Source organism: Cavia porcellus, unplaced genomic scaffold (assembly GCF_034190915.1).
Source record: "Cavia porcellus strain 051 isolate PalLab524CR breed Dunkin Hartley unplaced genomic scaffold, mCavPor4.1 scaffold_9, whole genome shotgun sequence".
Taxonomy (NCBI): domain Eukaryota; kingdom Metazoa; phylum Chordata; class Mammalia; order Rodentia; family Caviidae; genus Cavia; species Cavia porcellus.
This window is the reverse complement of record NW_026947492.1, coordinates 17525646-17543132: the sequence shown is the minus strand read 5'-3', so window position 1 is coordinate 17543132 and position 17487 is coordinate 17525646. Positions and strand designations below refer to the sequence as shown.

Below are 17487 nucleotides of genomic sequence, written 5' to 3'. Positions count from 1 at the left end.
ACTTGCCTCTCCTGGACTCTGGTTCCTCACTTCTGCTTAGAGTTGATGCTTCATTTTACACTACAATAACCTGCCTTAGAGACCAGGACCTGGTTGCTAAGACTTCTGCTTGCAGTTTAAATGTGAAAGAGTGGACTGCTGAGAGAAGACAGTATGAAAAGAAGACTAATGTTCTCCTGCAGTCTTTTTTATGGACCCTTCATTTTTAGCAGTCCTGTTTGGATACAGCATCACTGACCTTTACTTTGTCAGTGAGTGATAAAATTCAATTTTTTGTAGCTTAGAAACACTGGTAAGTGAATGCTTCTGTGAGAATCTGGTCATGATAAATATCAATTCTAAGTTCCTAGTTTGGGGGGATTTAGACTTTGCTGGTGTATTCTATTTTAGTGGGAAGTAATAATGCAAGAGTAGCAAAGTTGTCTGTCCTTTAATGTGACCCCAATTGCCTGTGTCCACAGATTCTGCTAAAAAAGAATGGCTCTGGAAAATGGCTCTTTTGTGACTGATTTCATTCTGATGGGATTGACAAACAACCAGATCTCCAGCTCCCACTGTTCTTCCTGTTTTTACTAATGTATGTGACCACTGCTCTGGGAAATTTGGGACTGGTAACTCTAATTAGGCTGAACTCACATCTTTACACTCCCATGTACTTTTTCCTCTTCAACTTGTCTTCATTGATCTCTGTTATGCTTCTGTGTTTACACCCAAATTGCTTATGAACTTCACATTAGAGAAGAATGTTATTTCCTATATGGGGTGCATGACCCAGCTCTATTTTTACAGCTTTTTGTTATTTCTGAGTGCTATGTGTTGATGGCAATGGCCTATGACCGTTATGTGGCCATCTGTAATCCACTTCTGTATAACACTGCCATGTCCCCCAGAATGTGTCTCAGCCTTCTGCTTGGCTCCTACCTGATGGCATTTTCTGGTGCCATGGCCAACACGGGATGCATGCTGTGACTGACCTTCTGCGACACAAACACCGTCAACCACTATTTCTGCGACATCCTCCCTGTGATGCAGCTCTCCTGCACCAGCACCTACGTCTATGAGTTGGAAGTTCTCATTATGGTGGGGATCAACATCATTGTGCCCAGTGTCAACATCTTCATCTCTTTCGGTTTCATCCTCCACAGTGTCTTCCATATCAGCTCTGGCGAGGGCAGGTCCAAGACCCTCAGCACCTGCAGCTCCCACATAATCGCAGTTGCTCTGTTATTTGGGTCAGGTGCATTCATGTATCTGAAGCCATCCTCCACAGGATCTATGGATCAGGGGAAAATCTCTTCTGTCTTTTACACCAACATGGTTCCCATGATGAACCCCTTAGTCTATAGCTTGAGGAACAAAGATGTGAAACTGGCACTGAGGAAATCCTTGAGCAAAAGAAAGTTTTGTTCAGTAATTTAAATAATATATGCATTTGATTATATGCCATGGAGTCTTTTTAAGTTTATTGTTTGTTCATGTAATCTGGACATATAGAATGATCACATCTATCATGTGTGCAAGTATCACCTTGTTTCTTTTGTGTTAGAAACCAAAAGTGTAAATAAAGCATGCAATGTATAATGCTGTGAAACAGGAAGAAATGGAGTCTATTTTAATAAAAGAGGAGGGAGTATCTTTTCCTATTGTTTCTTACTGTGATAACAGTTGAATGTCCTCTCTATTTTTCCCAATTTTTATGAATAGTGATTTTTCTCATCAGATACATTTTTTAAATCTTGCCATCATTTTTCCTATTTAATAATAAGTTTAGAAAACCTTCATCTAGGTTTTTCTCATTGTCATCATGAAATTTTTTATTAGGGAAAACTAAAAATTTCTTCAAATTACCAAATAAATGCTGGGATATTATTGTACCACTCTGGGGATGTGTTTCTTTTCTTTCTCTTCTTTTATTTTTTGGAAACAAATGAGTTGTGTCTGCTCTACTCTTGTCTTCCCATCCTGCACGGGGCAGGAAACATCACCTCCTTCACATGCCAGTGCTGCGCACATATTGGGCCTGAGGAACAGTCACACCAGCGCATTTGGCAGCTGCAATCCCTATGCATTCGTCTTCTTTCCTCATAACGTTCAGGTATACTTTCTTCAAAACTACCTTTTAGTAGGGACCGATACGTATGCACTGCACTGACCATATACTGAAGCTCAGAAAGTTTAATGATTTATGCAAAGACTCGCTAATTTTTAATGAAAGGCATAGAACAAGCAAGCATCCTGCTTATTTTAAGTCTCCTGATGTTTTGATGCACTTTTCTCATTTTATGAAATACATTTCGTTAAACATGAAAAATATTTCTGTTTTTAAAGTTGGCTGTGCTTTGTTTAAAAATGTTACATAAATTTATACCAAGTGTATTCTTGCTGTTGTTACAGAAAACAATTTTGTTTTTGTTTGCTGGGAGAGCAAAAGTCTGTTGAGGAGAGAATCAGACAATTGCTCAAGTGGAGAACTCAGTGTGGTATAAAATCTTAAAAAGAATTTGAAATATTTTCAGGCATTTTAAATTTAAGAATGCATACGAAAAATGTTCCCAGCAACATATTCTTAATCCAGCCCCCAAAAGACACACAGTTTTTTAGTAGGAGGTTGTATGAAGGGATGGTAATTCAGGATGTAAAAGCTGAATTTCTGTGTGAACACCTATTTGTCCTGCAGATTACTACAATACACTTACCTATGAGAATGCTTTGGTGAATCGTGTAATCTACAATGGCTGTACATTAGTAAATTTGGAGGAATGCATGTAAAAAACACATGAACACTTCTATGGGAAATGGGGAAGAGAAAGAAGGGCAAGCTCAGAGGAGAAACTGAGTGTGGTAACTTAAACAGAAAGGTGGGGATCGGAAAGAAAAAAGATGGAAAATTAAAGCTTCTACATTAGCTATGACAGTTTTCTCCAAGTTGAGGAATTACAAAACTGATGGGTGTCACAAGTTTGTCTTTGTAGGTGGAGGCTTAAATTATGTGTTATTAAAAATGTTAAATCAGTAGTATATTTAATGTAAATTTTTAAAACAGTTTGTGCTTTCACTGTTTGTTTGATCATTTTTATGCCTAAATATTGTAACCTACTTCTTAGTTAACAATGTGCAATACATTAACTAGTGTTAATATCCTACTATTTTTAATAATTATGTATAATTTCTTTTTGTTTTTTTAAACAAAAAATATTAAATCAGAATGTGAAAATTTCTGAGAAGAATTAAATTTTCCTCTAAAAATTAAGAGAAATGTTGAAAAATAATTAATATATTATATTTCACAAATTATTTACGTAAGTTTAGAGGTAAGTTGCCAGACAGTCGAAGCATGCATTAGAGAAAATAATTTCATACTAGACTAATTCTGAGTATAAATGTATTAAATATATATACTGAACATTTATCAAATGTTATGTAAATTTAAATAGTAATTGACCACTTTTCTTTAGCAAACTTACTTTGGAATATTTTCCAGTTAGAAATGAAGTTTAATGAGTGCATTAGGTATTTTTGTTTTGTTTGTTTTTTGCAAAATGCTTTACTTATACACTGTAAGTTTTGAAGTGTGAAAACATACTACCAGAATAATACAGAAATGTCATTAAATACTTTATTCATCAATAATGAATTACTCTGAAATCTAGAAATAAGAGTGTCACGAAATGATTACTGTTTTCAAGAATTCAATGAGTTTTAGAAATGTTACATCCTCGAGCTTCTATTTATAATAAAAATATCAAAGAAGACATCATCAGAACAGACATTGATGATCCCAGGATAAGCCTTATTAGAGCCTGGATTGGTGAGAGATGAATTAGAATGAAAAATTTCTATTTGCTACTGGAAGATGGGACTGAATGGCGACAAAAGCCATTTCATGAGAAAAGAGTCAAGAGACTCTTTCATGAGCCATGAGAAAGTCAAGGACAATGGCAAAGCTATAGGAAAAAACAAAGAATTGTTAGGATACTATGGGTTCTGCCTACCAGCAGGGTATCTATCCACTTTTGTGGGGAGTCTTAACATTTAATAATGTATCTCATATTTTCTCCTGCATTATCCATTTTATTTTAACTACATTGAACATTATTAGAGTCCTTGGATGCAATGCTAAACCAAATAAACATAAGAATCATCCACTTAAATATTGCAAAGTATGTAATTGGTAGTTTAAATTTAATTTGAAAAATATATAAATATCAAAAAAATTCTTAAATTATTAATTCTTTTTGATACACATTCAATTTGATACTCAATTATAAAAAGTTTTTATGCCTTATATTAAGTCCAAACCATGTGAATCTTCACAGCATTTCTAAATCCCACTTGCAATCCGGTTGGTCTGTGTGACTAGGTTCTCACCAGAGGGACAGAGGTGGCAGTGAGGTGTATAACCACTAGGCTCTGTTCTTCAGGTTTGGGGACATTCTTTTTTCCTTCCATATATTTCAGGTTAATTGTGAAACAGAGGAAATCTGGAGTGATCCTTGATAGTAAACATGAAAATGTACAGAAAGACAATTTAAAAGGAGCATATTTAAGATGATAAACAGAGCTATTCCCAAGTGATCTTCTGATTAGGTCACTGCCTGGAGATTTTAGTTGTCGTCTCCAAGAAGACACACATGATATCAGCTGGAAAAAAAATGAAATTTACTTGTCAAAAGTCTGCTTGGCATCCTATAGGGGGAAAAAACACACTTGTTTTTCAAGTAAAATATGAGTCTCATGTAGCAAAAGTATTTGTCATTAGTCAGGAAAAAAATTAAATTTTACATGTGAAAGAAGAACCCACATGAATGGAATAGTAATTGAATATCAGTCGCAAATGAGAGATACTATATGTGGGTGGGACTTTTTACAAAAGCTGTACATTCATGGAATGTGGGAAAGGAGGTTAAAATTGTCAGGAAATTAGGAACTGTGGCATGATTCCAAGACTCCCTGTAAAAGAACGTTCCTAACGTTCAAATATCTGCTTATTATTGTCAATGTCTTTTAATATGTCTTTCACACTTGAAAAGGTATCCCTTCACACAACAAAAGAATCAACACAAGTAAATTGCAAATATTTTCCAAATTGACTAAAAATTCTACATAATATCTGTCAAAAACCTCCACTCTGGTATATGTATTTTGATTGGATGATCATAAAATCTCTACTAAAAGACAAGGATGCTAACGTAATCAAAGCAAACTTGTAAAACCAATATCAAGTGTGAGATCACACTTTCTTATCTATATATTTACTATAAATTTAGCCTGAACAAGAAAGTGTTCAACGATCATTATAAGTATACATATACTGATCAGTGGAGTAGAGATGACTGCTAGGAATAACTCAGATCCATGTCAAATTCAATTGTTATAAATATTTAATGAAAATTTAATGAGAAACTGATAATTGTCTCAACAAATGGTGCTGAGATGGAAAACTAAGTAAGTATAGGTATGAGAATTCATTTAGAACTCTTTCTTACACCATTCCCAGTAATTTACTTAAAATGGGTCATATAAATAAAGTAAAGATTTAACAAGAAATATTTCAGTACATAGGATTTTGTGGAAGAAGCTAATAGGAGACAGTAGAAATTACAGGAGCATCATGAGTTAAATTTCATGATTTTAACTGGAAGCATCAGGAAAAACTGTAAAACTCAGTATGCATACCCTTGAATGTGATAGTACTTTCTTAAATGAAATACACAAAGAAGAAGCTAAAATTAGGAAAAAAATAGTAAAGTGCATCATGAAAAAACTGTAAAATTGTGTTTAAAAAATCCTCCATCCAGAAGCTAAAAAAACCGAAACAATTCAAATTTTCATTTATCTATTCAGAATGCACTTTAAAATTTCTTACCGTTTAGCTGTTTAAAACACAAACACCTAAGTTTAAATGTGGCCCAGGATGTTAATAACTATTCTGATGTTTCAGATTCACATATTATCAATAATGAATGAAAGTATTTTCATCAAGGATCTACTTTCAGGGTGTGCAAGTATCATCCTTAAGAAAAAATAAATCCATAAAAGATACTGAATTAAAACAAATTTAGCAGTTACATAATAAATGGCATGTTTAATCAAGGGGTTCAAAATAAAGAAATTAATAATGCCAAATCCATAATCCTTAGAATTTCACAACCTGGAAGGGGCCATGGAAGCAGGGCAGACAATGAGACAAACAGGCAGGTCCTACAGGAGCAACGCGATTATGGTGCTGGTGCTGAATGAGGGTCAATGCAGGCTGTGGAAGAGAAAGTTTTCAACATTATGGGACAATAAGGATCTTAGGACACAGCTGATCCACAAAAGCACATTTGGTAGACACTGAATTTTAACTCATGACACTCCTGTAGTTTCTACTGTCTCGTATTAGCTTCTTCCACAAAATCCTATGTACTGAAATATTTCTAGTTAAGATCTCTGATGGAGGAATTCAGGTTATCAGGAACATTTTCTCTCTGCACACAGACACGTTCCTTATGATCACATGTGGCACACAGCTGGATTGGCGTGATGTGTGTCACTTACTAGCTTTTCTCCCACTCTGATTTGTGAACTCAAAGTAGTGCTGGCACAGTGTTCTGCACAGTGCAAGTCTCAACAAAGCATTTGACAAAATTGTTAGAAGAATCTTAGAGATAAGTTAATACAGACTCAAAGTGGATGATTAAAGTCCTTACCACCTTGGTAAGCTTAAAAATAGAGAAGTGTTTGCTATAATTCCATGCTGTAGAAGACCAAGCATGATAATGTAATCTGTTCTCCTCAGGAAGTGTGGCACTCAGAATGAGGCCCTGGAGGGACAGGTGAGTTGCCATCTGCATCTCTGCTAACATTGTGAAGGAAATGCGGGAAGAGAATCTGGAATTTTAAAAGTCAAAGTGGGATCCAGACATACTGTTTATGATTCCCAGAGAGTTCAACATTTTATAATTTTCTTCGTTGATCTGAAGGGAAAATAATTTTGATAATGTCAGGTGATAACCCAAAAGTTTCTTTTGAGTCATTAATCCTGACATCATTTGTCTGTTCTTTCTAAAGTTAGCAGCTTTCTTGAGAATAAATTAATTCAAAATCTGGGGATATTTTTCTAGGTCCTTTGTTCTGCTCCATCGTTCTACAGGCATAATTTTGTGCTAAAACCTGAGGTTTAGTTACTAGAGTTTGATTGAATGTGTTGAAATCTGACACTCTGAGTCCAGTATTGTTCATCTTGGAAAACAGATGTGACAGAATCATTCTACTGATAGAGAGGAAATAATGACATCTAGATGTAATTAAATATTTTCCTAATACAGCCACATGTCTTTACTATAGTTAGTGTCCTAAAATATACTGGGATTCCTATGTAGGTAGGAACTGTATTATTATGTGTCATAGGACCACATATTACTTACTACTGCTTTACACATTCAGTGGGGGATTACATTTTATATATTCAAAAGGGGAAGAATATTTCTTTTACAAATAACTACTTCAGAAATGTTAGGAAATGTACTTGTATAAAACCTAGCACCATAAAAATTGACAAGATAGATGTTATGAAAAGATATTTATTTAATAAGTAAAGATACTATATTGTATTAAAAGAGGCACATTCAAGAAATATAAAACAATAGTTATGTGGAGGAATTTAAAGGACTTAAGGTTGTGTAGTTAGATATTAATAGATAAAATTAAACAGAAAAGATATATAAAAACATAGAAAGTGCTATCTACTCCATTTTTAAATATATTTTCAAAACCGTTATGGTTATATGATTGTGATGGATTATAATTACTTTAAAATATGAAATAAATAAAAAATAATATTTAAAAATTACCATGTATAGGTAACTGAAATAATTTTGGACAAAAAAATTGTGGAACATCTCACAACTGTCCTTTCCACATGTGCATAAGCCTCTCAATCCAGTCTTACATATTTGTACCATCACATGTTTTGCATAAGTGAGTAACAGAAGGAAATTTATGACTTGTGGACATATAGTGTCATCTCTGCTTGTTATGTAACCAAAATTTCAGAAAATATGGATATTTACCAAAGCGAAAATGGTTTTTCACAACTTGATTTTTACAAAGAATTTCTTTAAGGCACCTTTTACATCCTTATTCCTCAGGCTGTAGATCAGCGGGTTCAGCATAGGCACAAGAGTAGCATAAAACACAGAGGACAGCTTTGCTTGGTCCATGGAGCTGACTGATGAGGGCTGAAGGTACATGAATGCAGCAGAACCAAAGAACACAGCAACTGCTGAAATGTGAGAGCTGCAGGTGCTGAAGGCTTTGGACCTGCCTGAGGTGGAGCGAATGCGGAGGATGCTGGCTATGATGAAGATGTACGAACTGAGAATGGTCAAGGCTGGGAGAAGAATGTTGAAAGCACTTAAATACAGAACTACTCTCTCATTGATTAAAGTGCTGGAGCAAGAGAGCTCCAATAGTGGGAAAAGGTCACAGAAGTAATGGTTTATCACTTCAGCCTTGCAGAAAACCACTCTCAACATGCAGACCGTGTGCACTGTGGCACCAGCCAAACCCAAAGTGTACACTCCAGCTACCATCCAACAGCAGACTCCAGAAGACATGGTGACATTGTAAAGCAAAGGGCTACAGATGGCCACATAGCGGTCATATGCCATTGCAGCCAACATGTGACACTCTGAGATAGCAAACACGAGGAAGAAGTAGAGTTGTGCCATGCACTCAGGGTAGGAGATGATGTTCTTCTCTGTCACAAAGTTGACCAGCATTTTGGGGGTGATGACAGTGGAATGGCAGAGGTCAATGAAGGACAGACTGCTGAGGAGATAGTACATGGGAGTGTGCAGGGGAGCACTGAATCCAATCAGGGTGATCATGCCCAGGTTCCCCACCACTGTGAACACATAGATTCCTAAGAAGAGAAGGAAGAGGAAAATCTGGAGCTCTGGTTTTTCTGTTAACCCAGAAAGAATAAACTCAGTCACTATAGAATGATTTCCTTTTGCCATTTCCTTCTGGAATTTCTATGAAGGAAAAGAAGACAGTTTTGTTAAAGGTATTTTCTGTTCCAACAACGAAGTAGCGAAAAAAAATTCTAGCTCTTTCACACTTGTGCATTGTTTCATCCTGCTCTTCATCTATGTTATGTCAATGAACTTGACATCCCAAATGTATGAGACTTACAAATAACCACCTCTCTGTTTTCTGGTGTGCTGTAAGTGTGGTAATAAGTAGTATTCAGTTTATGAACATCCAAAAAATATTCTGAACTTTCATTTTGTGTTTTAACATACAATACCCAATTGATTATCATTCTTTTGTATTGATGTTTCCTGACATAAGAAAATTGATGTAAAATTACATATAATTATACAAAGAGATTCACTAGGCTTACAGAATCAGTAGCAGAAGGGCACAAAATTACAATCTTCCCATTGGAGAGACTGATGTTCTAGTAGAATTCACATCTTGTAGTCCAGGAAGCTCCCTGGAATCATCTGTGAGAGCCCCTGTTGGAAGGCTGAAGAAAGGAGACAAGGTCAAGAGGCAGCACCAAAGATTGGAGTGCTTCCAAAGAAGGAGGGGTAGTTCTTTTCATTTTCTTTCTGTCCAGTACGCAAAACTAATTTTCAGTACCACCCGCAGCCCACGTTGTCTTTCTCACTCAGTTTTCTGGCCTACATGTCAAAACTTGATAGACACAACCCAGACCTTTTTAATCTGCTGGGTATTTCACAATAAAGTTAACATATCACAATTACAATTGCCCCCTCAAAACATGCACAAAATGTTTTAAAATAAAACAGCAGCAGCATCCAAAACTTCCCATAGTCGTTACCACAGTGATGGTAATGTAAACATTTTCCACAATGATACTGAATAATGCAAGATGTAAACTTCCTGACTTCCATTCAATAGTACATAGAGGGGCTGGCTAAGTCTGTCAGGCATCAAAATGTAATGAAAAGAAAACATATTGGAAAGTTATAACTAATTATTTTCACTTATTGACGAATGACATTTTCTTATGTATTCAAAATCTGAAAGTATCTATGAGGACTATTTAAGATAACGTTAAGCATGTGGTAGAATTGAAGATCCCCAGATAAACACAACTTGATTTCTACACTTTTGTAATGAAAAATGAAAAACATTTAGTGGTACCATGGATAAATGAAATGGTTAATAATAAATAAAAGAACTAATCAAAAATTGGATGTATATAACAGATACCTCACACTAGAAGTACAACTAGCCAATCATCGCATGATGGTATGTTCGAAAATTGCAATTTTTTTTTCTTTACTTTTTTTATTTAAAAGGAAAAAAAAGAAAAAAAAAACAAACAAAAGAGTATAAGGGTACAAGTAATAGAGAATTACAAAAAAAGGTAGAAATCACTAGTTAATCATATATTGTCATCTTAGAAATAGTTGTTCAAGTTACAGGATTAAAGCATACAAAGTCAACATTCAAACAGTTAGCTGCAAACAGTTGTGTTCAATGATTCCACAAAAACTCAGTAATACGGTCATCTATCTTAACATACCTAAACACACTTGCAGTATTCTTTAGAGCACATTTTTTCTCCTCTTTTTCTTAGAAAAAATTTACACATTTTGGGTTTTATTACTCACATAGTTCTTACTACTTTTTTTGGAATAGAATAAAACCAAATATGACAAAACAAAGCAGTCAGTCAAAACAAAGAATAGACATGGCACATGTAAAAACAGAGTACAAGGTTATCAACAGTGGTTACCATAATGCCTCTTGCTTCCTTAAAAAGAATTGCCTATTTCATTAGATATAATAAAGTTAAACAAAACAGTACAGAACAAGACCAATAAAATTAAAGCAGCAAAGTTTCTGAGGAAAAGTTCTACACTATTGATGGGAATGTAAACTATTACAATCAGTATGGAAATAAGGAATTTCTTTAGAAAACTAAACAAGAAATTCCATTTGACCCATCTCCAACATGTTGCTGTGGTACAAGCTTAGACATGCTTATAGCAGCACGATTAATAGAATCTTGGAAGCAGTTTTTATATGCATGAAAGATGAATAAAGAAAATGTGGTATTTATACATAATGGTATACTACTGAGCAATAGCAAACAATGCTGCTCTGCCAAAATCATGTAATTTGCAGGAAAATGAATACACTTTGAGACCATAACTTATGAAAATAATTCATTCATACAACCTTAAATATAGCATGGTGTCTCTTGTATAATAAATTCAAAATATAAATAAAGAGCTAAACTGAATTTAGGTAGTAAAAAGTGGTAGGGAACTATTTCTCAATGGGAAGTGAATAAGAGGTGCAAGGAGGAGAAAAGGGGAGAGAAAGGGTATAAAGAAATGAATTAAGATGTGTTATTCAAAGGTATCAGCTCCACACAAGGAGCGTAAACATTGTGTTTTGCAAACATGAACTGATTAAAAAAATAAATGCATGACATCACACTTAAAATGACAAACATTGTTCAATGATACTAAAATCCATTATATAAGTAATGGCATCCACTGATGAAAAGACACAAGTCTCAGCACTGTGAAAATGCCAATAATTTCCAATTTGATCTATAAATTCAATGATGTCCCTATCAGAATCCCTGCAGTATTATTTAGACATATATTCAGATCACCCCTGAATTCCAATAAAAGTAAGAAAGCTAGAATAATTAAAGCAAAATCATAAATTACAAATTTGAGGTGTCATGTTTCCATCTTTGAAAACATTAAAATAGGGATTAAGACAATCTGACAGTTTTAAATATAGACATTCAGAATAGAGTTGACAGACCAGAAGTAAATAAACATTTATGAGAAACTGAACCATTATAGGAGGTTTATGATATTTCCAAGAGGAAATGATAATTTTTCTAAACAAATGGTTCTAGGACCATTAGATAGGCACATGCAAAAGAGTTAATTCAGAAATGTTTTTCATACCATTCACAGTAATTCCCTGAAATGTGTCATAACACTAAACAAAGCAGCTAGTGCTATAAATATAGCAGAAAAACTGATGATTTCATAAATAAAATATCAAAATCAAAGGCTACTATCCATCAATTTTGCATCATGATTTTTATTTTAAGTTTAAAGAACACAAACGCACCTGTTAAAAAACAACATATTCAATGCAAAAATCATTCAAGTAATTTATCTGAAGAAAAACATATTAACAATCACAATAAGAAATTCCTCTTTAAAACCATCAGAGGATCTGAATAAACATGTCCATGTTTGAGATACATAAACTGTCAATCACACCTGAAAAAATACTCATCAAAATCACATTCTCAGGCATATTTGATCCTGGATTATAAAGTAATATTTAAATGAAGAAAACACATTGTATGCATATATTTAAGCAATATACCAAAGTATATTTTAAAGTGATAATGTTAGTAAATGCATTTGGTATGTGCATTCAGGATTGAGAAATAGTAATACAGATTGATACTGTTTAGACTGATAGGATCTAGGGAGGACTAAGAAACAGACTGAAAAATAGTGAGATAAACACCACAGTGACCACAGTCCTACAGAAACAAAGATTTTATGGTGCAAATTCAAAATCGGAGTCAATAAATCCTGTTAAAGGGCAATAAAATTTAATGATTATTTTTTAACTTATTTTACAACCTGTATTATATGACATGCTTGTCCCACAAAAGTGTTAGACATTTATTACACATGGATTATTAAGTCAGTATACTCTGCTCATTTTTCTTATCTGTTAGCTTATCATATAAAACCCTGTGTATTACTGTTTCTTTAGTTAAGAATTGTAATAGTGAAATTCTGTTAAAAGGGCTATTTTCCAACTTTGTGAAAACATGTGGCTTCAGTTCACATGTGGCACATGTGCTTAATCCTGTAACTTAAGAGTTGTGTTTCTGCTTTTCTCCATTAATTTATAAGCTCAATTTAGTGCTCGGTGAATTATCGTGCATAACACAAGTCTCAAAAGTACATCTGACAAAAATTTTGCAAGAAATGTACAGACAAATCAATAGAGATTCAAGTAACTGAATGAAGATTTCATACTTTCTGAGCAAAAAAACCCAGACAAACAAATTAGTGTTAGTATGATTCCATGCTATTAGGCTAAAGGAATGAACCTGCACTCCTCAGTGAGTGTGGATCTTAGAATGGGTAGCAGCAGAAAGAGAAAAATTTCCATTTGCTTCTCTTTTAACACTGTGACAAACACTAGATGTAAAGAATTTAGAAATAAAAAAGGCAAGGACAGGAATACAGACATACCCCTCTGCTTCCAAGAGAGTTCAGTGTTCTGAATTTTTCCTCTTTATTCAAGGAAACAAGAAAAAGAGGCAATGGTAATGCAAAGCTGTGATGTCCCCGAAGTATGCATTGAATCACTAATCCTACTGTCTGATGAGGTTGATAGCCAAAGCCATTTGTTCTTCTGCAAAGATTGGTTGAGATGACAATTTCAATTTCATGTACTGGATACATGAATCTGCTTAGAAACAAACAATGATTATGTCTTCCCGGGGGAAACTGATCCCACAAGAATCAACTCTGAGGAAAGATACAATCAGAATTTCCCTTTACACCCATTTATTTTCAACTGTTTAATACTGTCACATAGGTGCAATTGCCTGTTGTTGTTAAGGGAGAGTCATGAAAATTATTTTCAGAACTAGAATGAGTTTCATGCCCAGAAATTTAAAAAATCAAAATTTCTGGAAATTTTTACCACATGCACTAAAGGAATACTTAAAGTGATTTCTTAAAAGACAATATCAATCCAAGGAAAACAACCAAAATCTTTAAAGTTTTAAAGACTCTTATTTTCATAGATTCTACTAATCGTATTTAGATTGATATAATATACTCATAAAGCAGGGCTGCTTGGAACATTTCCACATCGGCACTGAAGGAAAGGAACAGTCACTGAGCTCTGTATTATATTTTTTATTACCAAAGACCTGAAAACAATGATGAAAAAGACTACACAGGAATGAAGAGGACTGATTTCTCACTAGACAGGAAGAGTGAAAACATATATGTCATAAAAATTGTTTTCATACTACACTGATTATGAGTACATATTATTCAATTTTCCCAAAATATTGTATTAATTATGAGAGAATAGTCACAATGAATGTAATTGGTATTGTGATAGTGATTCTATAGAATCACTATCTAATCACTATCTAAGAATCTATAGATTACTGTGTGTAGTGTGACCATCTTAGTAATCTTAATTTTTTCAGTCTTTGAATTTGGGAGATCTTTCCGCTTCCAAGTGTCTTTTACAATTTCTTTTCTTTGAATTTTTATTTAGAGGGATTTTTACATGTACATTTAAAAGTATTTCTGGCACTTTATTTTTATTATTATAATCAATTAGGTTGCTTTCTTCATATCCTTTTCAGTGAACTCACTAGTGCTACATGAATAATTCTTTTTTCATGTTCATTCTATATTGTGCTATTTTACTGACCTTATCAGTTGTAAATATGTCTTGATGGAGCAACTATCTCTTGGTAGATTTGCTAGGTCTAGAATCATATCATCTGCAACCAGGATAATATGATTTTATCCATTGATGTTTTATGTATTAGAAATAAAACTAGAATTTTTCATATCCTATTAAACATGATTGATAAGAGCAGACACAAGTATCTTGCTCCTGAACTTAGAGGACATGCTTCTAATCTTTCTCCAGTCAATTACAGGTTTGTGATATATAGTCTTATTGGGATGCAATGCGATCTTTTTAGCACTAATTTTTTCAAAGATTTGCCACAGGGATGCTAAACTTTGCCAAAGGCTTTTTTCCTATATCTATTAAGATGATCAGGTGATTTTTATGCTTGAATCTATTCTTGTGCTATATTACATTTACCTATTTGTGTGCAGTGATTCTTCATTTTAGCACTGTAATAAAACAGCTTTGTCATTGTCTGTGATCTCTGTATTGTGGTGCTAAAATTGATTTGCAAATCTTTGGTGATGGCATTTCCATGGTATATAAATACATGCTCCACAATTACATGCATCTACAGCGTGTGTGTGCGTGAGTGCGTGCATGCGTGTGTGTGTGTGTGTGTGTGTGTGTGTGTGTGTGTGTCTGTCTGTCTGTCTGTCTGTCTATGTGTTTTCATTCTCTCATCAGATTTTCATATCCTAGTAATCCTGGCTCTATAAGATGAGTTCAGAAGGGTTTTTCACTTCAATATTGTTAAATAGTTTGAGGAGCATTGGCACTGGTTCATGTTTAAAATCTGGTAAATCTGAGCTACAAATCTACACAGTTGTAAGCTATGCTTTGTTGAAATGTTTTTACTAGTGCTAACAAGTCATTAGTCATTGTTTTTACTTATTATTGATCATTACTTATTGGTTCATTAGTTTTCTTACGTATTTCTCATTACTTATTACTGAACTATTTAGTTTTCTTAATCTGGATTAATTTTAGTGTATCCTCAGGTCTTTATTTCTAGAGTTTCCATTTCATTGGCATCTAGCTTTTCAAAACATAGCCTATTGAGTATTTGGATTTAAATTACATTTTAAAATCTTTCCAACCTCAATTTTACTTGAGTGTTTTCTATTGTTCTCCTGATTAGTTTACCAAAGGATTGTCAGGTTTTCCTTTTATTTTTAATTTAATAATGTTTATTGGTACAATTTAGGTATATATGGTGATCATTTTCATCATAGAGAATTTGTACCTGTATATGATATACCGTGATTTGTCTTTTATTTTTCTACCAATTCATCTAAACTCCCATTAGTCACCTTTCTCTTATTTATACACCCCTCTTTCAATTTTATCCTATTTTATCCTATCCAATTTTATCCTATCCATATTTTCTTTTTCCTTTTTTCCATGTTACTCTCATACTAGTGACTCTTTCCTTCTGAACAATTTCTTCCCATTGCACCATATCTGTTGTACAGTTGGCTTCACATTTATGCTTTTAGCTTCTCACACCATGGATACAAGGTGTTTTTTACACATTTATCAAATTGATTTCTGGTAAGAATACGGTTTGAAGGTGCATTAATTTGGCAATAAATGAATATATATATATATGTAAAATTCTTATTCATTCATTGGTTGGTAGACATTCAGGTTGTTTCCAAGATTTAGTAATACAAACTTTCATGTTATAAACATCAGTGTACATGTATGTATTGCTGTGGTGCGATGGTTTTCATTCTTTTGGAAAGACAATAAGAATGGGAATGATTGGGTCAAATGTGAGCTCTAGTTCTAGTTTTCTAGTGTTCTGAAGAATCTGCTCACTGATTTTCACTGGTCTCAACAGTCTATCCTCTCACAAACAGAGCAGTGTTCCCTTTTCCACACAGTCTTGCCAGCATTTGTTATTGGTTTTTATACAATAATTTGCTTGTTTTTTCAAAGAAAAGCTTAGCTATCTTCCCATAAACCTATTCATCATAGTCATATCTGACATACTTGTGTTTTATTATGAGTAATTCAGTAGCTTTTCTTGCATACTAAATTGTAAATTCAATAAATTGTAAAATCTTGAGAAAATATATTTGGAGAAGGTGAGAGAAAAGTTAGCACATTCAAACTAACTGAAGAAAGTCTTTACACGGCCCAATGTAAAATAACTAAACAGAGAGTATTTGCCTTACTTTTATACTACAGCATTGGGGAAGAGTAAGACAGCCTATGCCCATAAGGAAATATGGTCAGAATAAAGACAGTGAGAGAGACAGCCACACAGCCAGGTACATTTTTATTAACTCTGGAGAGTGACTATAGATTATGATTCTAAGATTTTATGTCACTCAATGTCATAACCGAACTTTTCCAACAGTTCAGTGCTGTGTATTTTTATTCTCTGTTTCTAGAATGAAACTGAAAATGTGAGTGGGTGACAGACGACAGGCACCTTTGACTGCACCATATTCCTTATGAAGCTGTCCCCTCTGTAAAGCCTTGTTATAAGTTTAAGTTCACATGCAGGCCAAATAGAGTAAGAGTATGAAGAGAAACAAACAATGATAATATCCACCAAATGGAGTCTTACTACACAAGTGTTAACGCTAGGAAAAATAAAAAATTTGATTTTTCCCTTTTTCCCCACTGCTTGTCCAGTGTTTGATGCTCTGACTTGATGTTCGTGTTTCTTTATGGATTATAAGAATATGAGAGACAATGTTGAAACTCTGGTGAGTTTCATACAAATATACTAAAATATTCAGAAGTTGAGTAAGGCCTTAAAACATACACTAAAGAAATTCTATGAAGTGATTTATTGCAAGAAGAAAAAATAGAAAAGAAAAAAGTAATCAGTGCCATTATAACAATATGTTTAATGAAGCAGAGGTATACTTTATGAGAACCAAGATAAGGGTGAATATAGAACAATGAAAATTTCTGCTTGCCATTGAAATATGTTTAAATTATAGAAGGATGGAACAGAGGCAAAAGTCACTTCGGAATAAGGAAGAATCAAGA

The 17487-nt window shown here is 33.9% G+C and overlaps 1 protein-coding gene and 1 pseudogene across 1 annotated transcript; one reads left to right on the top strand and one right to left on the bottom strand.

The window, feature by feature from the left end:
• The first annotated feature begins 477 nt into the window (after positions 1-477).
• LOC100713848 (olfactory receptor 8B8-like) lies at positions 478-1419 on the top strand (annotated as a pseudogene).
• Positions 1420-8072: 6653 nt separating this feature from the next.
• On the bottom strand, positions 8073-9008 carry LOC100714130 (putative olfactory receptor 8G3). The gene has a single exon (XM_013155447.3). It carries the CDS (start codon positions 9003-9005, stop codon positions 8073-8075), a length of 933 nt encoding a protein of 310 aa, XP_013010901.2. The 5' UTR covers positions 9006-9008.
• Positions 9009-17487: the final 8479 nt, after the last annotated feature.